Source organism: Drosophila rhopaloa, unplaced genomic scaffold (assembly GCF_018152115.1).
Source record: "Drosophila rhopaloa isolate 14029-0021.01 unplaced genomic scaffold, ASM1815211v1 contig_3, whole genome shotgun sequence".
In the NCBI taxonomy this organism is placed as follows: Eukaryota; Metazoa; Arthropoda; class Insecta; order Diptera; family Drosophilidae; genus Drosophila; species Drosophila rhopaloa.
Genome location: NW_025335123.1, coordinates 13,347,590 through 13,373,373, shown reverse-complemented (window position 1 = coordinate 13,373,373; position 25,784 = coordinate 13,347,590). Strand labels below are relative to the sequence as shown.

Below are 25,784 nucleotides of genomic sequence, written 5' to 3'. Positions count from 1 at the left end.
TGGGTCTGTGTGTGTGGGTGCGATAGTTGATATCTGCCTGCCCTGCTTGCCGAACTATCGGCTGTGAATTATGTGTGCGTCGCTTTACAGCACTGCCGCGTGGCGCTTATTCAAATTGGCTAACTTTTTTTGCCGTGTGTACGCGTGTATGTGGAAATTGTTATCTGACACGAAAGTCCAATCAGAGTTGTTTATTTTTGTTTGTACAAAATGAGGGGATAATGTTTCCTATTGCACATTGGGCCAGTCGTCCGAGCTATTAACGAGAATTTAAAAGTTCGATGCAAATTAAACATAATTTCAATATAAACGTCGACTACAGAAATTTTGCATAAAATGCATTTATACCACTTTAAATGGAGACATTACAACTAACCATTTACGCTCCCCAACAAATTGAAAAGAGCTAGTATTTTACAGTTTTAAAGTACCAAATCCATTTATTTTATCTAAGCAAATGCCAACAATCCAATAAGACGCCATAGTGCCTGTTTTTTGGTCTATATATTTTTATTAAAAACAGTTTTTTTTGTTGGTTTTTCTCTTTCAGTTTTTTTGTTTTTGTGAATTTTCGGTTTTTGTTGTTTTTTTTTGTTGGTTTTTGGTTTTTGTAAATAACGTGACGACTTGAAAACAGAAATTAAATAAGTGTACTTTACTCGTAATGTAGTAGAAAGTGTTATAAAAGCAATATTACAATAACTGTGGTAGAATTGGCTCCTAAAATAGATATTTTACAACTGATACCACTTCTTGTCTTTATATTTAAGCATTAATTGATGCGCAGTGCCGCTGAAATCTTGAGCAGTGTTGGCCATGCGCTCGGCACGCTCCTCCAGCAAGTTGAGCTTGTCGCCGCGCTCCATGGCCAGCTGGTGCGCCCGGCTGATCTCCGATGCGGCGGTGGAAGCCCGCTGGCCAAGCTGCTCCAAATTGGGCCCGGGTATGTGCCGGGCCACAGAACGATTCGCCTTCCCGCTCTGCTCGCCAACTGCAAGGAAAGACCACAAAATTAGTGACCTTAAATTGAACCACTGGCCACTCTGCCGCTAAACAACCACTTACAAAGCTCCTCGCGATCCAGGAGCTTGGCGCCGCCGCCAAATAGACCCTTGAAGAAACCCTCCTTCGGCTGCTCGGGCATTTCGTGTACCGTATATAGTTCACCCATCATCTCCAAAATAAATTGACTAAAGCAATGGGAAAAAATGCAATTAATGTTAAAGGATAACAATTAATAATGATAAGCTACTAAATACTAATAATTGTATTATTCTTCTGTGTCATATTAATTATAAAAAAAATTGTGTTTATAGTTCATACAGCAATTGTAATTCTTAAAGATAGAACTTGGTACGGAACTTTCAGACTTCTCTTTTGATTTAAATAAATAATATTTATTTATATATTGATGTTGCCATTTCTTCCAAACCAACTAATTTAGACTGTATCTGTATCACTATGGTTTATGAAGATTAAAAGTACTTTGAAGTGCAGCATATCTTGATTCTTATAAATTTGTAACTCATAGATTTAAATGGGAACTTTTTAAAACCTATTAATAAGTTTCTTTTTGTAATTAAATTTTAAATAGTATTTGTCCCTTGATCTCAGCCTTCAAACTTACCAAAATTCCGATGATATCGTGAATTTTTGAATTTCGGTGGGCGATGCCATGTACAATCCATGACCTTTATGACTAAAGCAAAATATTTTTGATATTCTGTAGAAAGGAGAAAGTTTAATTTTACAATTAATAATCACAATATTGAAACTCATGAAACTTACTGAGTTGTATCTTCATGAACAATGATCTGTTGACCCCATATCGAAAGCATTGGATCCACAATTCCCTGTTTACATTTTGTTTGAAAACTAGGCAGAGCGGAGAATATTAGTACGGGTATGTGAAAGCGTTAGATCGTAAGGGCTTACCTTAGTTCCATAAGCGGTAAGAAATCAGTATCCAATAACAGTTTTAGACTAGGAAGACTATGTACCATTAGATGGCCATTTGAAAGATAGGTTGCTAAGCAAGAGCCATCTGAAATGGAATGAAAATTGATTAATTAATTAATAACCTAAAACATTCTCAGTTCTATGCAATAGGTCAAATTAAATTTACTTTTCATTAGAAATTGTACATTTCTCAAAATAAATTGTTTATAAAAGAATTCTTGGCCTATTGTTTACAGTTCATTCATATTATTCATTACTCAATAAAAATATATTTTAATAGACCCTCTTTAACTTTTTGTAAACGGCTGCCTATGCATCGTTTACAACCAGTCATTAATTCACCTTTCATCGTGATAGTTTCTGCCTTGACTGCAAAATCCATTTCCGATAATTGTATGCGGTTGATGCAGCACTGGTTGGCCACATCGAAGACTTTTGTTTGCTTCTCGCTAGCGATAACGATGTATTGTCGATCGGTGAGAGTTTCCAGGCCGGTGCTCACACTTCCGCTGATGCCGCTGCTGCTGGCGCTGCTGCTGCTCATCCCGCCCCCGGTGGTCGCTCCACTGCCGCTTGCCGCTCCGCCCGCAGCGCCACCGGCTGCACCACCAGCTGCACCGCCGGCCGCCACTCCACTCGCCGCACCACCGGCTGCACCACCTCCAACAGCCCCGCCAACAGCTCCGCCGGCGGATGCACCACCCGCTATGCCGCCAGCGACCGAAGTGTTTGATATTGTATTGGCAGTTGTCGGTGTGAATGTGGGACTTGTGCGGCTGCTGCTCTTTGTGGGTGTGCCTTTAATCAGTAAACCACATTGGGATTAGTAAAGTGGATGGGAGCGAAAGGGGTTTGCAGGCCTTACGGTCTTTGTTGTCCCTTTTCTCGTCACGCCAGGTCTCAAACGTATAGGGTATAATCGAACCGTATGAGTCTAAAAAAGACATGGAAGTTATGGATCCTTTGAGTCGTACCACGGGGCCACCTGGAATGGGAGTACATACATATATTAGTTAATACATATTTAAGACTGTAAACCTTTTCAGTAGCCAATCTACTCTTTGTGGCCTACCAGGATATAGCTCCAACAGGAACAATCGGAAAAAAAGGGAAATATATATAAAAAATATATATATAGAATTCTTCAGCAATTTCAGAAATACGGTTATAGTTTCATAAAAATGGGACGACTATATCATATAGCTGCCATAGAAACGATCGAAAAAGTATTGGAAAATCGACAAATCGAAAACTGCTCTCACAGATATCAGTTCTCGAAGTGGTATACCTCCAAAAGCTTGTGGTTAAATTTTCTAAAATTTGTGTTTAAAACTTGTTTTTTTTTGTTTTTGGTTGATTTTTTGTCATTTTGTTACCCCTTTGAAAATTAAAAAAAAAACGACTTTGCAGAATAGTGACTTCAAACCTGCTCTTTTAAGGCCATAACTTTTCTCAAAGATATCCGTTCTCGAAGTGGTATACCTCAAAAAGCTTGTGGTCAAATTCAATAAAAACCTGTGTTCAAAACTTGGTTTTGGACCTGTGTTCAAAACTTGGTTTTGGTTTTTGAAATTTTCAAAAAACGGGTATTCAGAAAAGTGTTACACAAAATCCGATTTCGAACTAGTATTTACCATTTATTGTTATCAATACTGGCTGAGATTTGCGCACATCTCGCTCCGGCATGGTGATGAACAATGTCAGTATCGAACCGAAACTAGTTCCAATCCACAAAGTAGGAACAAGTGACAAAATATCTGTGTATAAACGAAAAATAAATTACAAATTGAATAATACAATTTTGAGTTGAGTGTGCATGATCAATCTTACCATTTCGTTTTGCATAACTCTCGATAAAAGCTAAACAGGTAACAGATTCAGAGGAAGACATATCAATGCTGGACATTGACGATGACCTGGATCTTGAGAAAGTTCCATCCAATTTATCTGTAATTTATTCGGGTTTGGTTTTGGGGATCAGAAATTGGTTTGTTGATGGATGGCATACAGATAGGAGAAGAAAAGAAATAAATAAAGGAGTTACATCAAAATCGTTAGATACGTTGATAAAAATTGTGAAACAGAGACAGGCGGATATAGGAATAGAGAGAGAGATAGAGTGATAAAGAAAGAGAGAGAGAGAGAGAGTAAAAGCGGCGGGCGGTATTAGGCAAAACTTTTGCTTAGATATTTAATCGAATTTTTGCTTTATTAACTAATTGAATTATTATAATTGCGATATTTGCACTATGTTGTTTTTGCGCTGCACAACACTAAGAATACCGCTAGACTGCCTAATTGTTGTTGGTTGCTCTATTTGTAGTTTGCATGTTTTTGTGTGTTTATTTATGTTTAGGTCAGCCGCTCGCAGGATGTTAATATCTTTAAATGTATAAAAAACAACTTAAATATTTATACGAAAAAAGCAGCTCTTAATATTTTTCAAGCTATAAAACAAAAAAACTAAAAAATTATCTATTCAAAAATAGAGGAAAATAATTAAAAAAAATTTTAGGCTTTTTAAAAAACGGAAATTGCAGGAACTTAGGAATTTAATAAATTAGGTCTGCTAAAGCTGTTTGACTTCATCATTATACACGAATAAAATCCTACAGCTTTTAATAAAAGCATATTTTAGTTTTTTATTCTAGTGCTTTAAATATTTTAATTTTTGCTGGGGTTTAAAATTGCAAAGATAGTTTAAACAAATGTTAAATTTTTCTGGATAACAATTTTAGGTTTTAAAACTTGTTGAACTTTGTTTTTTATACTTAAAAAAATTGTTGTTGTCGTCTATTGTTAGTACTTTGATTCTTGTTAAAACAAATTCCTTTTTTATAGTTCATTGTTTAGTTGTAAGTTAGATTTTAAACGATAAAAAGGTTTGTTGTATTCCTGTTACAATGCCCTATGCATAATTTTTAACTAGTCATTTTCACCTGCGACCGACTGATATTTTTTTTATTTTCTTAGTGACATTTTTATTGAGTTTTTGCCGTGAGTGCAATTTTGAAAGCAGCAGGCGTCTGAGACTAGATAAAGAAAAAAAATTCGAAAAAAAGGACGAGTGAAACTTGCTTGCATGAGTGCTCAGCTAGGCATATGTATGGGTGTATGTGTGTGCGTGTGACAGTATGCATGTGTGTGGACTATGCAAAAGTTTAGTCTTTGCCAATACAAAGTCGGATCTTGTACTCTTTTTCCATATCTATATAGAAATCCGGTTAGTCTAATTCTTGGTTTAGTTTTAAGGTTCATATTTCTGGTTCAAAGCGTGCCAAATGCAAATACAAATACCGAGAGAGAGAGATAGAGATACAGAGAGCGAAAGAGAGAGATATAGTGGAGACAGTAGCAGAGAGGTAGAGGAAAAGAGAGACAGTAAGAGTTGAGAAAGAGTCAGCGAGCAGAGAGCGATCGAGCGAGCGAGACAGATAGAGAACATATTTATATGCACTGTTATAACTAGATTGTTTTCTAAGCCTAGAGAAAGAGACAGACAGAGAGAATAAGAGAGAGAGCGAGCGAGCGAGCGAGCGAACGAGCGAGAAAGAGACGGACAGCTCCAGCCATCGCCCCCCTTCAAAAAAACCCCCCAAAAAACAAAAGAAAAACAAAAATAACTAAAATATACCGAAAGCTTTCAAAAAATTCCAAATTCAATATACACACACACACACACACCAAAATTCCCACATACACACACACACATACAAAGGAAGGGGGCGGGGCCACAAGCAACGTGCATCGTCTGCTGTCCATATTAATGTGTGCGTGTGTCTGTGCTCGGATGTGTGCGTATGAGGTGTGTGTGTGTGTGTGCAAAGAGAGAGATATTCAGTCGAACTTCTATAAGGATGGTTGTAAACAATGCAGAGTCTGCAAGAACTGAACTTTTTTAGTTTCTGTATGGATGCCACTGCATCGTTTACAACCAGGTTTACTCTGTCTCTTTAAAAAATATAGATTATGTTAATATTTTTACTGCTTTGCCAAATAGACTAAATAAGGAGACTTCGATGATGGGAATTATCACGTTAGAGAAGTTCAACTGTATATAGAAGGTGCCTGTGTGTGGTACACTTGAAAAAAATGCTATTTGTTGTTCATGACTAAAGGTGCAATTTGTTTTTTTTTGGTTTGTTATTTGTTGTTGTTGTTGCAGTAGTTGTTTCTTGTATTTATTGCTGTTGTTGTTGTTGTTGTAGTGGTTGCTGTTAGCTGTTGTTTACTGTAGTGCTCTGTTGTGCTCCCACCTTGTGATTTGGACTTTTTTAGGGACTCGTACGATGTCACTGACTGCTGTTGCTGTATAACGGATGTTTGATGCGGATACGGATGCGGATGCGGATACGGATGCTGATATTGTTGTTGTTGCGCACCTGCACCGCTAGCACCACCACCACCGCTTGCACCGCCGCCGCCGCCAGCACCACCACCAACGCACTCGCTTCCCCAGGGATCACAAGATGCCTCAAAGGATTGCTGCTGCTGCGATTGCTGCTGTTGCAACTGTTGCGGCACCTGTTGCTGCTGTTGCGGCTCAGCCGCACCACCAAATCCACCGCTAATCGCACTGCTAATACCACCAACACCAACACCGCCACTAGCAACACCCGCACCTGCATCGTCTGCACCGTAAATGGAGGATCCCGCCAATGTTGCTGCTGCCGCCGCGGACGTCGAGGTTGCCAAATCACCACCAGGATCACCACCAACACCCATCGATTGTTGCTGCTGTTGCTGTTGCTGTTGTAGCTGCTGCTGTTGCTGTTGCTGCTGTAACTGCAATAGTTGCTGCTGCTGCGATAGCTGCTGCTGTTGCTGTAGCTGCTGCGGTGCTGCTGTTGCAACTCCGCTGCCGTTGATCTGGGCAATTGCAAAATATACATAAACAATAATTGTGGGAGACACGGGAGAGAGAGATAGAGAGATACACACACATAGTCAGAGATAGAGAGAGAGATAGAGAGAAAGACAGAGAGAGACAGAGAGATAAATGCACTAAATGATTGAATGGCCATCTCTTTCACATTTCGTTGGTTTTTCGAGTTAAGTTTCCGTTTCTTTTTGCAATTTTTTCTGTTCTATTTTGTGCCGAGTGGGTGTGTGTGTTTTGTGAGCTGTGTTGGTGTGCGTATTGGTGGTAAGTGTGTTGCATACTTTTCGAAGACGTTCAACATAAAGAGTGTGCAAATTAGGACAAACTTTAGAGAGTTTATTTACAGTAAGGGTGGCTAACTTTAAATTTTTGATCAAAAAATTAACTAAACTTTCAAATTCTATAGGTGGGTGAATATTTAATTTTGGCTTATATAGATTTGGTGCGTCTATGCTATTTTTTAGTAATAGGTGACTTTAAAAAACCTACACCAAAACCTTTTCTATCTACAAATGTTAAATTCCTTGCTGGTGTACATTTTGTAACCCTTTTCAATTTTTTTACATCACATTGTTTTTTATAACGTACAGTTTTTACGTTTTTTATAAATATTTTAATCATTTTGTTGGCCTTATTTTTATTTTTACCAAAAGTGGATGAATCAAAGAAAATTTAACAACAAAAAATATTAAATTTTTACTTTCTAAATAATCGACTCTTAGTTTTTCAATAATCTTTTTTCTCTATAACTGATATCCGTTAAAGTGAAATGTGTTTAATACCATTAAAGGTGGATTTTTTTTAATGCTTCTCCAAAAAAATTAAAAACAAATAAAATCAAATGAAACCTTTTAATTCTTTAAGAGAACAATAAAGAGTATTAAACACATTTTATTTATTGATTTGAACCCTGTTATTGATTTGAATTATATTAAAGTGTAAAACTTACTTTTCAATTTAATCAGTAAATCAGTCTTTTTAATTCGCTTTTTATTTGACAGAACGTTTTTCTGTATAAAAAAGTTAAAATACAAAAACATAAGTGTAATAAAATTAAAATTAATAAATTAAATTGTTTCGCCGGTAATGTAATTATAATTCGTCCTACAAATTGTAGAGTGCGTGTGTTGTTATTTGATCAAATATATGTACAGTAGTGTCCGCTGACCGGTTATAGTTTGTCGTTAATCGGTTCTTTTCAGGTGCATAGCAAACAAGATTTAATATTTTTGATTGAGATGTGTTTAATAGAAAAGCATTAGATGACGATTTAATTTTGGTGATCAGTGCAATTTGTATGTGTGTTTACACTTAGTATTCGCTTAAGCAATAAGTTATCGAGTTATCGAGTATTCGATCACAACACAAATACGAGTACACAGCGAGAAACGGAGGCGTCGTTGCAGTGGTGGTGGGTGGGTGACATTGATTGGGTGGTTTGATTGACAGTGATAAACATGATACACAATAAAAACACGAGAACACGATAATAATTATTTGGGTGATCATAACAAGGAACACATTAGAGTAAAATACGTTTGTAAATGTATGTTGTTATGGAATGTGATTAAGTACAAAAAATACGAGTGAAACAGAGAGAGAGAGAGAGATATTAGACGGATATATAGAGCGAAATAACGTTGGTTGGTCTCAGGTTAAAACGAGAGGAAGACATAAAGGTTATGCGGGTGTATATATTAGCTGGTATTACATATGAATAATCGATTTAAAAGTATTTGGTTATATATGTTTTAAATAGTTAATAGAATTCTCTTCTTCATTTTTCAACATCTTGTTTTGGTTGGTATTGTAATTATGTACAAGTGAGATATGGTAAAGTTGGGTAAAGCGCTAAGCAATAACGGAAACGAAAATAAAAGCAAAATGGCAACGGTAAATTTGCTTATCGATAGCCAAAACACACATTCAATGGAACAATTGAAACGAAAATTTTTTTAAACTGAACGGAGAAATAAATCGTAGAAAAAACCCAAGTTATCGATAGGACGAACCAAGGTCAACGATAGTAGATGATACAACAAGGGGCGTTGGGGCGTGGGTCTTGAGGGGGCAAAAATTTGGGCCGTAAACGTTGATGGGAGCACAACATTTGAGTTTAACTCACTATCGAACTCCGTCAAAACGCAGTTCAATGTGGGATTGATTAACAAATTGCAACCAGAAGTTCGAATTTATCCTGTCTTAATTGCGTACTGATTTTTCTTTCAGTGTTTGAGTGGGGTGAGTTCGAGTGGTGAACTTATAGACTAACACAAGGATGTGGCCAACGTACAACAATCAACATTTCGTTATTTGGTTTTTCGATTTTGGTTACATTTTAAATGCACTTTCACTTTGCACAGTGCATACACAGAGTGTAGTGAAATGTGATGATCATTGGTGAAACTTTCAGTGTGTTGTGTTTGGCCTACAGCGCACCCGCTTTACATTGATCTCTTAACTTAAACTATAATATCATGTTTTTGTTGCATACTGAGTAGTAGAGTAATTAAGAGCTTTATAGTTACACAATGTATGTGGGTGCTGTGGTGGTGCTTGTTAGTGGTTGTTGTTCTTGTGTTTTGAGTGACTGGTGAGTAGTGATGGTGATGGTGGTGTTGTTGTTGCTGTTGATGTGGTGGTTGTTAAATGATTTACCAAAGAACTTCCACACAATCACATACAGGCAGTTGTATTGCAGCTCTTCTGCATCCGTTGCCTAGGTATTGAGGAGAAGAAGAAGCATAGATAAGAAAATTTTGGCAAAAATTTTTACTTTTTTTTTTTTTTTTTTTTTTGTATTTTTACGGTTGTTGTTGGTTTAAGTTGTTGTAATATTTTTGGTTGGGTGCGTATGTGAATTTTTTGTTGGTTGCTGTTGTTATTGCATCACATTGTGGCTGTAGATTGCTGTTCTAGTTGTATTTTGTAGTTGTTGGTTTATTTTACATTTATATATATTTACTTTTACTTTTACTTGATTTTGGTTGTTGTTTTGTTTAGCTAACACTCTACAAAGTAGGCTCTATACACAAAATGCAATTTCGGTTTTTGTTTTCGTTTCAAAAATCAACAAAAAAAGCATCATCGCAGTTTGGTTATCATTTGGCTGTTAGCTCTAGATTCGATTTTCAAATATGCACATCTCTAGCTGCTTTTTGGGGGGGTTTAGGAACAGGGGCGTGGACGTGGGGACAGGGGTGCTAAGTTTACATATTGATCTCATTTTATTTGCTATTTTCTACAGCTTGCAGCAACTAAAAGCAACAAAAAGCAAAGGCACAACACATAACGGAAAGGAGAAAGTGAAAAACCCAAACAGAAGCGACGACAGAACTCCGGTGGTCTGGGGGGAGGTGAGAAAAACAGGGGGCTGGGCAGGAGAGGGGGTTGAAAGAAAATCACTTGCGACGTCGAAAGGAAACTTACTGCGTTTATGTGTTGCAACCTACTCGCTAAAACACCCTACCTTTAAGATATTTTAAAAGGTCAGAGTCTTAACAAAAAGGTTATTTTGGAAAAAGTCCTATCCTAAAATTATTTGTATTCTTGGAAACGACATTAAAATTTATGGTCTTGTTAATAATACACTGCAGTCCATCTGACTAGTCTCATATAGAGAATTGGGGATAACCTTTAATTTTGAGCAATTCATAAATATATTATATAAGCAATATGAATCAGCGAACATGTGGCATAAACGCAGTAACTTCTCAATCAAGTGGACGAGATTTCAGCTCCGATTCTAGGACTCCGATTCAGATTCCCGGTTCACATTCTTTCTGCCTACCTAGCGACCACTTAGTGAAAAAAATCGCTCGCTCGCTCGCTCTGCATATATATTATTTGAAGGGATAAAAGGGGTTAAACTGCTGCCGTTTGGAGACATAGAACACTTCTCTTTTTTTTTTTTTTTTTTTTTTTTTTTTTTTGGGGAAGAGATGGGGTGTGATCCTTCGCTGGGGCCATACTTACGTATCTTCTTGCCTCCACCGCCGCTTCCTCCAACTCCTCCGCTGCCGCTGGCAACGCCTCCTCCACCACCGCCGCCCATTTGCGGTGAGACATCGTTCTTGAGGGCACGCACACCTCCACGCAAATCTCGCGGCTGATACTTAATGTTCGGTACGGACAATAGTCGCTGATCACGCGACTTCTCCTTAAACTTTTGCCGAGCGGGCTTGAGCGGTGCAGGTGTATCCGTTAGCGGCAGATTGTTGGGTCGCTCCAGCTCCACTGCAGCCGGCTGTTCAAAGTCAACCCGTCGAATGCTGCTGCTGCTACCGCTACCGCCAGCAGCACCCTCATCCGGCGAATCTGTGGTGGAGGATCGAAATTTGCCACGAACTGCCGGCGATGGTGCCACCACATTGGACGCAATTTCAGCATCGTCCATGGACTCCTCCTCTTTGCCTTCCGGCGTCGCCTCCTCTTCTGTGGGCGGTGGCGTTGCACCCTCCGGTGACACCTCCTTGGGCGTGTAGAAAATTGAGCTATTTTTTAGTGCCTCCATATCGGTGTTGACATTCAGACCACCGATCTTCATATTGACTTTCGATAATTGACGCTTTAAATTGAACGTTTTCCAGGACATGGACTTTCGTCTGTCCTGCAGCTCCTTGGGAGCCGCATCCTCCCGTTGGGGACTCTTGGCCATCATGGCCGCCGAAGCTGCCGCCGCCGCCGTTGCTGCCGCCGATCCGCTGAGCAGCGTTTCACGGGCACTATTCACCACCGGCTCCGGTGAATTGGGACGTGAACTCATCGCCGTTGAAACGCCATCGAGGGCCGTTGATTCGCCGGCCGTCTCCGGTACAAATTCAAGCGACGGACTATCCGGACTGGTCGTGTCGTTCAGCTAGATGAAGATCGGGATTTTTGGGGGGTAGGGGGCATAGTTTTAATTTTCGTTTTTGTTCGATCAGGCAACAATAAGAAAAGTAGTGGTCGGTTTCGACGGACAAGGGGATAAGGGGCATTAGGGAGATTAAGGGGATAACATTCATTTCATTTTGGGTTACTGGGTTTTAATTGTATGTTTTTGTTTTGGTTTCTGTTTGATTTGTTCTCTTTTCTTTTGTTAGCAAGACCAAAGATGCAGAAATATAGCAGCAACAATTAAGGTGGAAAGAGTGAAGGGTGACGGGATTTAAAAACCCACCGCGTAAAAGTTATTGGCAACATTTTATAACAGTTTAATATGAGTAATAATGCCAAAGCCTTTAATGCAAAACTTTCCTGAACAAAAATGTAGTACTCATTGATAAATGTTATTAAAGTTTTTTAAATATTTGTCTTTTCTTTAAACTATAAACGAATTTAAATTTAATTTATATATTTTATTTTGTTGGTTAAATTTAATAACTTTTTTTTTTTTTTCCGACCTTTGATGAATGTTTTACTTTGGAGTTTTTCCGGCTCGAGGTCAACAATTGATTTTTTTTTTTTTTTATTTAATAACTTTAATAGACATTGGAATTGTGAATCGTCTTTCAGTACTTTCAATAAGGTTAAGCTTAATGCACCAAAAGGACCAATTTAAAAACTCTCGTCTCTTATTTGTAAACAGATCCGATCTGAGTTATAAAACGATTTCATAGGGTAATTTAAGATTTATAAAAGTCAAAATACTATATAAACACCGTCTGAATTACAGGAATACAAATACTTTGGATTCTTTGTCGTTTTATTTGCAGATTGAAGTAGGTCATGGAGTCCAAATCATAAAAAGCAGAAAAGGGGAAAATGAGTGAATGAGAGTGGGAAATATATTTTAACATGCTCTTGCAATGGGGTTTCGCCGTTTTCCCCCTCATGTTTTTCGTATTCCGGTGGAAGCTGCGAATTCTTGTTGCTGCTTATTTGCATTTTTGGTTTGCTCCAATTTATTTTTCTTTTGAGTATATTTGGAATGTTCTTTTTAGCAAGGATAAACAGGGGTTAAACGAAGCTTAGTTGATGATTGAAAGGGGATTTGGGGAGTATCGTATCAACAATTTACAATTTATACATGGTTTTTGCTTTATTAATTGGTTTTGTTTGGTTTTTTGTGGGGTTAACAAACATCGGATGAGGGTTTACTTTAGGCAACGACTTTATTTAGCTGTTATACTTGAGGCGTATAACATTTTGATGCTAGGTGTGGGTGTGTACAACACATACACACACGCACACACATACACGTATGCATAGGCAAAACTCAAACACAAACACACACACGCACAGGCAATACAACGACTTTTTGTTTGAATAAGCTTAGATTTAGAATATAAATTTAAAATGAGCTACGATCAATTATCAATTCGAATTAGGTTAAAAAAATGTATATCAAACATTGTATAATTTGTTAGCTGCATTGGTGGGTGGGTGGTTATGTTACAAAAGGTGTTTTGAAGAAAGGTGACAGAGCAGACTAAATTAAAAAAAAAAAATCACACACATACTCTTCATCAATCAATCAATTAATGAGTTGGTACACAAAGACAGAGAAAGAGAGAGAGACAGATACAGAGAGAGGAGGAGAAACGTATTTTTTTGTTTTTGCTGTTGTTAATGTTGTTTCAGTTGTAATTGTTTCTTGGGTGTTCGCTAGGCACTTGTTTGTCAGGCACAACTCAGATTAAATCAACTCAAATCGAACCGAATCAAATCGGAGGGAATCGAATGAAATCAGATCAAATCGGTATCGGTATTATACGACACATGTACATGTACCACAATCAAAGCCATCAATCGTGCCTATGCGATGGTCTTGGGCGTGGCAATAAATCACGAAAAAAAGACACCAATCAATCCAAATCAATTAATTAACCATCGAATTGTAGGCAAGCTTCGTGCAAAACAAAAAAAAAAGGAAACGTAATGTTATTATGATTTTTACCATGCTGCATTTAGTGCGTTCACTTAGAGACAGAGACAGATATAGGCTAGAAGACGGAGACAGAGATAGAGAGACATAGAAAGGGACGGCCATATTTAACTAAAATACGAAATGAAAAACACATCGAAATTCAAATATAAATAACAGCCAATTCGGGATTAGATGGTAGTATAGAGTTAGAGCGGAATGGTTAGTTAGTTGTTTGAAAAGAAATAGCTTACTGGCATAATTGCTGGGAAAGAGTTCGCTATAGTACACCGAAAAAATACTAGATAGCAAATATCAAGCTATAAGTATAGCTATTTGGATATGGTTTTATATTTTCTTAGATATTCAGCTATATATTGGTTATTATTGCTTGCTTGCTTGCATGTGGGTGTGTGTATATATATGAACTGGGATTCTAATTACTGGTGTGGTATTCAATCAGGTTTAATACAAAAATGCCACAAAAATGCAATAGGGTGACAGCGGGAGAGCGATAGGTTAACTAAAGGGAAAACGAAAACAACAAAAAACACAAACCAAAACAAAAGTTTCATTGGCTACAATTTTTTAAAGTTAGCTGATACATACGAGTATGTTTTAATATATATATTTATATATAGATTATAATGTATATATCAATTTTATACTTTTGTTAGTATGTGATACGTAATAAAAATTTCGTTCGTTATGTAATAAGTAAATATCGGTATGCATATAAAGTTCAAATATATGTAAGATGTCTAGAAAAATACTGATTATGTAACATGTTCAAATGAGCTGAGCATTTGTTGGTCGGTGTGGGAATTGTAAGTAGCATACTTTTTGGTCTGTCTGTGTTCTCAGTGTTGCTGTGTTTCAATTCAAATCATTTGCCAAATCGAATCATCTGGTCTGTCTGTTTTATTAGTGTTGCTGTGTTTCAATTCAACTCAATTGCGAATTCGAATCATTTGGACTGTCTCTTTGTTTTCGGTATGAGTTTGAGTGTATGTTTGTACGCGATTCACTGCGTTTCGGTTACATAATAAGTCTCGGTGGCAGAGAGAGACAGAGAGACTGACAGACAAAGAGAGAGAGAGAGAGAGAGAGAGCGAGGGCACTTACCTGATCTGAGCTGGGCGATCGGCTTTGCTCCTCTTTGTTCTCAATACGTTTTGGACTTTTTGGTGTTCGCGAGTAAGGATCATGTGCGCCATACAGATCGGGGCATGCAACACTCAATAGGCAAATTTTTTGGATTATATCAATTATGACAAGTCCATATTCGGTACCATAAGCCATTCTAAAAACAGAAAATATTCATATATATTTCAAAAATCAACTGCATACAAATCAACGCCATAAAACAAATGCGAGAAAACAATTTGTTATTGGGATAGAACTGAAGAAACGTAAAAAATGTAGGTATTATAAATTATAATAATGAAGTGCTTATAAAAAAATAACAGAAATGTAAAAAAAACAAAATATACAAAAAATATACAAAACTATTAAAAAAACTGTAAGAATTCCAATCAATAATAATGCTCATCTTCAAAAAAATACTACTTATAATGCATATAAATTATTGTACTATTATTTACTCTACTAATTTATAGTATTTACTAACAAAAATCTGCACTTACTGAATATACTGAAAAGAGCATAAGAAGTGTGCTTAGAAAATTAAATACAAAACCAAACTACAGTGCTTAGCTAAAAAAAAAAATAAATTGGAAAAAATACTTAAATCCTAGATAATACTAATAAAAAATAAAATATTGAAAGTATATTTTGAAAACAACCAATAATAAAAAATGAAAAAGACCGAAACACAAATACGAACACCGTTAAAAAACGAAAACTGAAAGACAAATGAATTATTTTGATGCGCATCATCACTCACACACGCGCACACACCAGGCACTAAAATACGGATCCGTACGGTTGAAGTTCGTCTTGGGTTCGTCGTTTGTGTGTTAGTCAGGTGGGAGGGGAATCGGTTTTAAACTCCAGGACGAACAAGGGGTCAGGGGGTCAAAAATCTGTCCAGGACCTTGGCTGATTGTATTTGCCAAGGGACGTTGATTTAGTTAATGGTCTGCTTGCAACTGTTGCATACTACGGAATACACAACGCAAACAAATTCAACAAAAGCGGTGCTGCTTGGGGGCGGGGCAGAGGCGTTGGCTTAGGCGGGGGGCGTGGCAGGTTTTCTGAGCGGGCTAGAACACTCAGGGAGCGTTAGCGGAGGTTTTGTTTAAGTTTTTCGGCTACGTCTCAGGCGCTTTTCAGAGAACGTCATGCACATATACGAATACAAACTAGACTACGTCTAAGTATTTTTTTTTGCTTTTTTTTTTTTGTTGGGGGCAGGGAGCTAGTATCTTTAAAGTCCGCTTTCCTGTGTCCTTTGTCTGGTGGGTGGTTGGGTGGCTTGGCTCTTGGCTGGTTGTTGTTGGCGGTGGGGGCTGCTGGGGCTTTTGGTGGTGGTGTGTGTACGTGTGTGGCTGGATCAATGGGCAGATGGATCGCTGGATGGTCGGATGGATGGAAGCGAGTGTCTCGGGGATGATGGGATAATGGGATGAGCGCGCTGGCTGGATGGGTGGCAGCAGCTATACTACTTACAGGCCGTAACTGGAGCTGATGCACAGCGAGGTGACCTGCACGTTCCGGCGATTGGGTCCGGTGGTGAGGCAGACCAGCTGCGACTGGAAGCCCGGTGGCTTGCGCTGCGCCCCAAAGCGCACCTTCAGCGTACACTCGGCCATCTGTGGAAAAACACAGATAGGTAATTGGGAAATCAATAGGAATCATATATAAAGACCATCTAGACCTAATTGACTATCATCTTTCAGAAGTGGTTCTAATACATAAGGCATTTTCTGTAAAGAATTTATTTTTATGTTTTTGATTCTAAATAAAAATCCCACATATCTTAACTATTCTTTTTAAGCCAAGTTGTCATCTACAATTTTGTAATACTAAGGGCCGATTTCTAAGTCTCATGTTTAGGTTCTAGTTTGTAACTTGTGAGATAAAGTTAACATGAATACAATTGAATTACCTCCTAAAAAGGGAGTCTGTTTGAGTTAAAATACAAATTAAATTACTTTGACACTGTATTAGTAAATTATTCCTGTGATAATGAAACCTTGAGTTATTCAATATTTTACCTTATCCGAATCACTCGACTCCGTCTTCTGCACTTGATGGCCCGTAAGGAAGTCGCACTCGGGACTCGTGCCATAAATGTCATCAAAATTCTCATAGAGTATGGGTATCTCCAGCACCAGAACCTCCGACGTGGACTCCACCTTGCGGAACTTAAATAGCATCACCTGCCCCATGGCGCCCGCCACACAGAGGCGTCGCGACTCCGAACAAAGGAAGATGAGGTGCACCGCCAGCGGATTGTCGCTTTCCGGATGCGAGTGGGCGACGTGGGAGCGCGGCTTCTCGAACATCTTGGCCGTCTTCAGCTTGTAGAGGATCTGCAACGTGCCGGCACCGGAGTCCCAGAACTTGAGGCTGCCGTCCTGGTGTCCGGTGATCACGATCTCCGAATAGCTGCACGACGCCGGCGACCACTCGCCACCGGATATCGGCCATTCGCGCTCCGAGAAGCAGCTCTTTTTACTTGTCGTTGTGCGACCAACCTATGTTTGTAAAAAGCCACCAGGATTATTCAACTAATAAAGGGACAACGCAAAGTTGGGAAGACTCACTGAATAGAACGCAGGAACCAAGTCCGATGGGCAATCGGTTAAATATGTGCAACATGTAACAGGTGATTCGTGTAAGTCCATTGGATAAGGCGATTCAAAACATGGAAAACCGGGTGTTAATAAGTCTATTAATACTAAGTCGTATTGCAGCAACACGGCAATTGCATACGGCTCCTGGGTCTCTGTAAATGTAAATTGAACTAATGTCAATAAATCCTTATCAAAGTATATAACTAAAAGTATAATATAAGACCATTCATTTAAGCCTAAAATTATTCTTAAATAAAAAATTATTCTTAAGTAATAAAAATTACTCATACAATTGGTATGCAAGCTAAAACGTTGTAAAAAAAACTCTACCATTATTAACCATATTAAACTTGTTGATCTCCTTTAAACAGGAGTATAGGTATGGAAAACCAACACATGTTTTTGGTAAAAATATAAAATCAAAAATTAAATAAATAATTATTATTCAGAAGCTATGCGTAATGATAATAATTTTAAAGCCAATGCGCAATGAGGGCCCTAAAATTTTCATTGAAATTCACGCTGAACATTAAGTCCAAATTTAATTGAAAATTTATATTAAATTAAATAAAAAAGTATAATCTAAAATAAAATCAAGTATCACTTCTTTGAATATGTGGAACTATAACATAATATATATTTCTACACCCTTGCTGAAGTTTGCTTCCTTTTTTTTAGGTGTTATAAATATTTAGTTTGTTTTTTAAATAGTTTTTGTATTTATAAAACTTACCGCAGGGCCAGGGATTCTCGCAGAGTGTGATGAAATCGCATACGGCGTGCTCCATCTCCAGCACCGTGGTGGCCTTGCCCACCATCACCGTGATGCAGTTCGACTTGGAGCCCTTCTCCGAGGGCATGCCGCCCGAGAAAATGGTGAAGGTTTCCCTGAAGGGAATAAGGGAAAATATTATCTATTATACGAGTCAAGGTTTTATTATTCATTTGTTTTATCAAGCCGTCAGAAGCGGAATGACTCTTTATTGTTGATATATTTTTTTGGTTTTATGGTTATTACTCAAAAATAAAAATTATGACATTTTTTTCCAGATAATGAAAATAAAACTTAACAATAAATGTTATATTACGAAGTGCAAAGAAATGGGTGTGGTCTTTACTCACCCAGTTGCGCTGGTCTTCAAGTCAACTTTATAAATCGCTTTGCACTTCTCCGCGTTCCCATCCTTGTTAATTTTAGCTGAAACACAGAACATGAATCAATTGCGGTGCATATAAATAATATGAGAGTGAGAGGAGGGACTTACCATGCGGACAAACCTGCGACTGCGGCTTGGCCTGCGGCTTCGTTGGCCAGGAGCAAATGGAGCCATCCGTGTGCGAGGACACAAAGTACTTGCCCTCGTAGTGCCAGGCCAGGGACTTGACGGCCTCGGCAGCTTGCCATCGTAATTCAGCGCATTTCGCCTTCAGATCCCACAACACAAGCAGCCCGCACTCAAATGCAATAAGCAACTATGCAGAAAAAGGCTCGTCAGTCTTTATATACAATATATTTCAATTTAGGGGGAGGCCATAAGAAGTTTTTCCCTCAAACAAAAAATTAACAGTTCCTATTGATTTTAAATCCAAAAGGCACATTTTCCAACTTTTTTCTCCAATAATAAATCTCTGGCGTATTTTATTTATGTTTTCAATACTTTAGAGCTTTTTGTAATTAATTTTATTAAAAACTTCCCTGGTTTCCCCCTGGTTCAATGAACTTACCTTGTTTGCATCCAATGGATTATCACATAACGCAATCACAGCACCTGGATGACTAGTTCTAACCCTGCATTAGGTTAAACCCTTTGTTAGTATTTCATATTATGGGTTCGCATCGGGGCGAACTAGACTTACACTTCAATTGCTTTATTCCAGTTAATAATATATCCACTAAGTGCAAATGTATCTATCTGAACAACGTGTATGTTTCCCTTCTCGGTGCCAACGTACAGCCATTTGCTGCCCACGGGCAGGTGTATGCAAGTCACGCTGCAAGACAGACGGGGATTATGTCATCAAGAGTTATATTCGGGTATGGTTAGTTAGTTAATTCCTAACTTGACTTATTGCCGATTATTATTTATAGTTTTAGTCGGCAATAAAGTCCATAATAAGACACAAGCAATACATTTGCAACATCTAAATTAGAATGGTTTAATGATAACTAAACTGTAATTCAAAAATTTAGTTAACTTTGTCTTTTAAATGTCAAAGAAATTAAAACCTCAGCTATTTTAAGTTTGGATGTTCTAAAAATAGTTTTAATATTTAATAGTTAAAACAAAACAAAAATTACGTAATTATACTAAAAAATTAAAGCTTATGCTTTGTCATGCTGTTAAAAAAAATATTTTCCTTTAATCATAGTTCCCATGACCCACTAAAAATTGTAGTCACAAACATTCAGTGTAGCAAGGATACAGAATTAATCTTTGCTGCTTCAAAAACTTCCTCCCAATAACTAAGTTCGGTATGTTCCATAACTTACCGCTCCCTCTGAAATTTCAGACTCTGCACAATACGCGGTGTCTTTTGGCGAATGTTCCACAAGTGAATGGTGTCATCGGCGGTGACGGTGACCAAGGCGCCTTCGTTGACCAGGAACTGGGCAAAGAGCACGGCACACTCGGACTCGCCCTCGTGTTTGGCATGGGCATCGACGCCAGGTCGTCCCAAACTAAGGGCCATATGATAAAGAAATTCATTTTATTAGTAAGTCATAAATTATTCATTTATTTAAATCCACACTTACATACGAATGTAGCCCGATTTGTCGCCAATTGCTAGTAGCTTTTGTACTGGATCAAAGGCAAAGGATGTGGGCGAGTATGGAAAGCCATGGCGAAAGGTCTGCAATAAAGAAAACACAATGGGTTAAATGAATTTCGAGCATAGAACTCACATATCACAAACATATCACAAGATTTATAAAATTCGCATATTTTTTTGTCCGCCATCGTGATCGTTTTAGGCAAAAACGTTTATAGATCTAGTTTTTAAAAGATTATTAAAATTCGTTATATAGAAATCGTGTTCTGATTAAAAAAAAACAGCAATGTGGCGCTAAGTAATAAATGACTGTTATCAGTTAAGACAAACTGATAAGTTTATCATGTCATTGCTTACTTTTAGACATCTGAACTGTTTTTTTAATCTTCAGTAACACACTTGACGTATACGAATATAAAAATGAGTCTAATTTGTAAAACTAGGATTATTTGGACAGTACACTGATATTGCTGGGGATTTTTCAGTTCGGTTTTTAACTCATTGAAGTCTTTAAACATCTGTTATAGCCGCGTGTGTCTTATGATAGATTCAAATCATTACAGCTACCAAATAAAACACCCGCTAGCTGCAACAGATGCCTCTGAACACTGGCACTTCCTATGGAGAGTTTATCACGGATAATTGACTTACTTTTTTCAACGTAAAATGGTCGGCCTTGAGTTGCTCCTGGATCTCCTGCTCCTGTCGTGTGGCTTGGGGCTGAACGCTTTGTCGAAATCCATCTAGAACTCCTTTGAATGTGAACTTTTTCATTTTTGTAACATGAGTCGTCCTCGTGCTCCGGCTGCTCTATCCTCAGTTATGCGATGGTGCTCCTCCTCGAATAGTCTGGCCAAGGGGGAATAGTTTGCCAAATAGTTGGGTGAAAAGAGTGAGACGGAGTGGACAGAGTGGCGGATTGGATGGTTCTACGGGGAAAAAGTGCCGGGGTTTGGATGGGGGATGATCCTGGTCCGAGGAGAACCGAAAAGTGTGGGGATTGGTTTCTTCCTCTACCCGCGGCGAGTCTCTCCTTCGAGTCCTTGGTAGATTTTGTCTTTAGATAGTGGTAGAGTGGTGCGTAATCGAAGCCAGAGGAGCCAGCGCTGCTCTGAGCTCGTCCTTGTTGTTTGATTTATTTTTGGGATGTGAAACTAGGTTAACAATAGGCGAATTAATAGCTGCAATCAAGAAAACAGAGAGACAGGAGAGGGCATCTAGTTAAAACGGATGGAAACTAGTTGCAAGCTTAAATTACAATGTACTACACTCTGTGCTATATTTTAAGTGCTCCCTGAGGTCCTGTTATGGCACCTAGTACTCGCACAGAAGAGGTGTATTTGTTTTATTTAATCAAGTTTTATTCCTACTGGGCAACAGTGTTGTTACCATTTACCACCTAGAAATGATATTTATTTGTGTACATATATGCACTATAATGGGCTTTCCGGATTCAAAATCTCAGCTAAGTACAACAAATCGTTCATCATTGATTAATAAACACATTTTGTCAGCTCTACAAATTTCAATCCAGAAGATTCTGGTCTTTGAATTTCCTTATTTTCATTATCGATTTGGAATACCTGTTTTATTATTTTCATTAGAAATTTGTTTACAATGTATGGCAAGTGTACAGAAAAATGTTTATCAAAGTTTCCAAGGAACTACGTGCATATGTATGTTTCTTTATATTTACATTAACCCAGATTTCGCAAAAGCTTCAGTGGTTCAAGTTCATCATTTCGCAGAAATAACTAATGGAATGTCAATTTAGATATCGAAAACTTCTGCCAATTGTGTGGATTTCGATATTAAATCGTATTTTTCTTGTTGCGGTTTTCCGCGCTTTGTTTTGCTTGCTTTGTTTTTTTTTTTCTATCTCTATTTCTTTTGTTTTCGCCTGGCCTGGGGGATTACATAAACCTTGATTTCTATTCAGCCTTTGACAATGGCACACGTAGATTAATTAAGAGCCACCACCCCCAACCCCTGCTGGGTGTGCAAGGGGGATTGCGAAAAGGAATCAATCTGTACAACGGGAAATTTCGACTGCAAAGGCGGATGTTAAGTGTTAAACGATTGTTTGCTGTTAATTGAAAATCGTTGCTGCCACATTATGTTGCACAACGGGGTGTATGTATATATGTGTGTGTGGGGATATGGGTTGCCTATATATGCACTTTTTGATGGCACACAAATCGATTTTTTCGCACACTCGCACATCGCAAATGTCGTGTGTTCAACTACTCGGCTTTCCTTTTTGTGTGTGTTCTTGTTTTATTCTTTTTTTTTCTGTTTCTGTCTTTGCTGGCTTTTTTGCTTGTTTTATTTGCAATTGTTTACGCTTTGACAAACATACATATGTACACAAGGACATACATACACATATGGGTCGCCAGGACAAAATGCGCGCAACAGTGGGGCAAAAAAATGAGGAAGAAGGGAGGGGGAAGGAAAAGCAAATCGTTGGCATACTTTAAATTTAATTCCCGCAAACAAACATTGTAATGGGAGTGGGGTGCTATGGAGAGCAATATGGAGGTGGGGGGTGGCGCCTGCAGGACAACGGGAGGTGTGTCTGTGTGTGTATGTCTGTTGATAATGACAGTGTGCTGTCCCCCTTCCACACGTCCTAATGATGATTAAAATGCCATTGCTAAAGAGCCGAGGAGAAAGAGGAGCTAAGAGAAAGAGAGAAAGCTGGCAATAGGGAGTCGCAGGATGCTGCCCAAATCTGTGTATGTATATATGTGGACGTAAGCAGCCACCATCTCGCTTCCTCTCGTCGCGTATGTGTGTGTATAGATAACCTCGATTTACAGATTTTTCACACACATAGGCACTGCTTGGCCCTGCTTGTTGCTACTCACATGTTAGCTACATCTTCTTAAGCTGCTGCTGTTCCTTCTTCACTTAAACATACGAAAAAAAAAAATTGTATAAACTTTTTTTTTATTTTGGATAGAGCATAGCCTATTTATTAAGTTTTTTTTTACCAATATTATTTGAAAACACAATCACACATCGACACACAGACACTAAAGGGGCGCGCTTTTAAATTTCTTAATATTTGGATTCTAACACTTATTGTCTTAATTTGTAGGGTTTTCAAATGTTTTTTTGGGGATTTTTTCTTGATGGGGACAACAAGAAATATGCTAGTGCTTGGCTGGTCAGTTGTCGACTGAGCTGCTGCTAATGTTGCTGCTGCTGCGTTCTTGCTACTGCTGCAAAAGTGAGAACGAGAGCGCCAGAGAGAAAGAGCAGGCGATGCTGCTTACCAGGTCTTGTAAATGTATGTGTGTTAGAAAGAATCACACTCTCACTCACACTGCCTGCAAGTTATGCTTATTGAAAAGTAACGGAATCAATCGTTGCTCCTTTTTTTTTGTTAAGCCTACTTCAAGGCGCTCTGTTGATTTCCATTGAATTAATAAAAAGAATCTCGGTTGCCTTTAGCTGATGTGTGTGTGAGGACAGCTGCCATGTGAGCGACTATTGCGCAGGCTTACGCTATTTCGCCCCCAAAAAACGTTTTTCGCGTACACGCTGGATATCCTGCAAAAACAACAACTACTTGGGGAAAAACAATGCAAAATGTTTTGCGCGCGCGGTCACATGACTCGAGTTACACACACACAGGTACACAGTCACATACAGCACTTATACAACTGTAAAATTTGTTGAGGCAGCGCAGGAGCGCAACACACATACACCGTTTTAAGTTTTTAAAATTAAAGCTTTTTTGATTTACTTTGCCGAAACATCTGGAAGAGATTTTTTATCGGGAGCCTCTCGTCTTTATTTATAGAACTAATTTTTTGTCAAAATGTTAGCTTCTTTTTGTGTTTTTTTTTTGGTTTGGGGTAAATCAACGCGTGCGAACGCGTCGAATGCTCTGCAGCGAAAAACTGAAACTGGGCAAAACTCAAACGGCAGCGTTTTCCGCGCAGTTTCCACGGCAAGTGTATGTATATGGAGAATACACACACTTGCACGTACATATATCCTGGTGGTTATGCAAAGCAGCGAAGAGTTGTAGGGTTGTCGCTGGCTCTGATTTTGATTTTGCCGTTCGCGAGAGAACAACCCTGGCCGAGGTTTCCTTTCCCCAAGAATCGATACTTGTTGTTGTTGTAAGGAAGAAGAAAGGGAAGACTTTGTTTTAAAGAAAGGGAAGTAATAATCCCACATACGAGTACATACTAAAAAAATGTAATCTGCTCAAATGTAAATACTTGCATAGTCCAATAGTATACAGGCCTTCTCCCTCTAACCCATAATCGCAGTTAAATTTGCATGGTAATGGTAATGAGTTATGTGCCGTTATGCTTTATCCTTTTTGTGCGAGAGCCCATTATCAATAACTCAGCAAAGTAGGCAATAAAAAGGAGTCTTACAAGAGGGAGAGACTCTTGCGTCATGTTGGTTAATGTAGTCCAATAAGAAACTTGTTGGTCGAAGAACAAGAACAATAAAGATAGAACAATGACTTTCGCTGCTTTGATAAGAATCAGCTTGGGCGAGCGAAAGGGCAAGCGAAAGAGGGAGAGCTTAAATGATTCATCTGGAGCGAAACGAGCAGCAACAACAACTTAACGGTGATGTGATGGTGATGATATTAAAAAGCAGCACGCAAATGCAAACATGTTGTCATTCCAACACACACACACATAACACAGCACGTACACAAGCCGTTAGAATTTGCATTTTGAGTTGACACACTCGCACACACACAAAGGGGACATAACATCATCGGCAGCAGTAACAAAAACAAAACACATTCCTCAACACCCACAAAAATACAACTTCTCCCGACCCCCTGAAAGCCCAAAAAACCCCGCCCACCTGTTTCATGTCGATTTTCTCCGCTGCTGGACACTTGTCGCGCTTGACCAATCTAATCCAAAAACGGCGAGTTGAATGCGGTTGCACCAACACGGGCAAGGCGATAAACAAAAACGCAACGGCAAATAAAAAGCACAACACACGACGAATTCTCAAACGGGGAGAAATGGGGCAGTTTTGACAACAGTTGTGTATCGAACAGTGTGACCATAGACGCGGACATGCGAAAATACCAAGGGTAGACGAAAATATACCAAAGTACATCTTTTGAGCACCTGAATGAGTTTGGGGTATTCCTCATTCTTCAATTATTAATATTTCGAAACTTTCAAGACGATGATGTCTGAATGTCAGATTTATATGTATTCTGATTTTGTAAAACTAAAAAGTTGTTTAAAGTAGTAGTTCGATACCCTGGATCTTAAAGATATTGTCCTTAATTCAGAATCCATATTAGAATATGTAACAATAAGTCGAATTTTCTGTCTTACGTTCGGATATTTAGTACCCAAAAATTGAAATCCTCAGATAAGGTCAGGCAATATATTTTTTTTCACATACTCTGATTAAATAATTAAATAAAATGTTATCTGACCAGAGTGGTTCCTGAATTATAAATTTAAAGATTAGATTATTATATTATTATCAAGTCAGATTTAAGTAAAAATGCTATATTAAAATCAGTAAGAGCCAAATACATACGTTTCAATACTTC

At 38.3% G+C, this 25,784-nt stretch overlaps 1 protein-coding gene across 7 annotated transcripts; it reads right to left on the bottom strand.

The window, feature by feature from the left end:
- Window positions 1-412: 412 nt before the first annotated feature.
- On the bottom strand, window positions 413-25,258 carry LOC108049856 (syntaxin-binding protein 5). Of its 7 annotated transcripts, none has more exons than XM_017131202.2 (23): window positions 25,070-25,258; window positions 20,873-21,402; window positions 20,205-20,302; window positions 19,941-20,129; window positions 19,307-19,441; window positions 19,175-19,238; window positions 18,715-18,922; window positions 18,572-18,647; window positions 18,183-18,337; window positions 17,420-17,601; window positions 16,868-17,350; window positions 16,320-16,462; window positions 14,814-14,991; window positions 10,817-11,699; window positions 3,790-3,906; window positions 3,594-3,716; window positions 2,825-2,944; window positions 2,302-2,757; window positions 1,936-2,044; window positions 1,789-1,875; window positions 1,628-1,723; window positions 1,066-1,190; window positions 413-991 (listed from the first exon to the last, which is right to left on the bottom strand). In XM_017131202.2, exons 2-23 carry the CDS (start codon window positions 20,993-20,995, stop codon window positions 735-737), a joined length of 4,407 nt encoding a protein of 1,468 aa, XP_016986691.1. In that variant the 5' UTR covers window positions 20,996-21,402; window positions 25,070-25,258; the 3' UTR covers window positions 413-734. The 7 variants fall into 7 exon arrangements, with proteins under 7 accessions (XP_016986691.1, XP_016986693.1, XP_044317175.1 ...); XM_017131204.2 differs by lacking the exon at window positions 25,070-25,258 and adding an exon at window positions 23,976-24,131; XM_044461240.1 differs by lacking the exons at window positions 10,817-11,699; window positions 25,070-25,258 and adding exons at window positions 6,216-6,828; window positions 23,092-23,930.
- Window positions 25,259-25,784: the final 526 nt, after the last annotated feature.

What these genes read in the sequence shown, in the direction of transcription:
- LOC108049856 (XM_017131202.2), bottom strand. Translation starts at nt 20,995, where the DNA reads ATGAAAAAGTTCACATTCAAAGGAGTTCTAGATGGATTTCGACAAAGC. An exon ending in ATCCATTGGATGCAAACAAG is followed by an intron (nt 18,923 to 19,174) that starts GTAAGTTCATTG and finishes TTTTCTGCATAG; the next exon opens with TTGCTTATTGCATTTGAGTG. An exon ending in TTGAAGACCAGCGCAACTGG is followed by an intron (nt 18,338 to 18,571) that starts GTGAGTAAAGAC and finishes TATTCCCTTCAG; the next exon opens with GGAAACCTTCACCATTTTCT.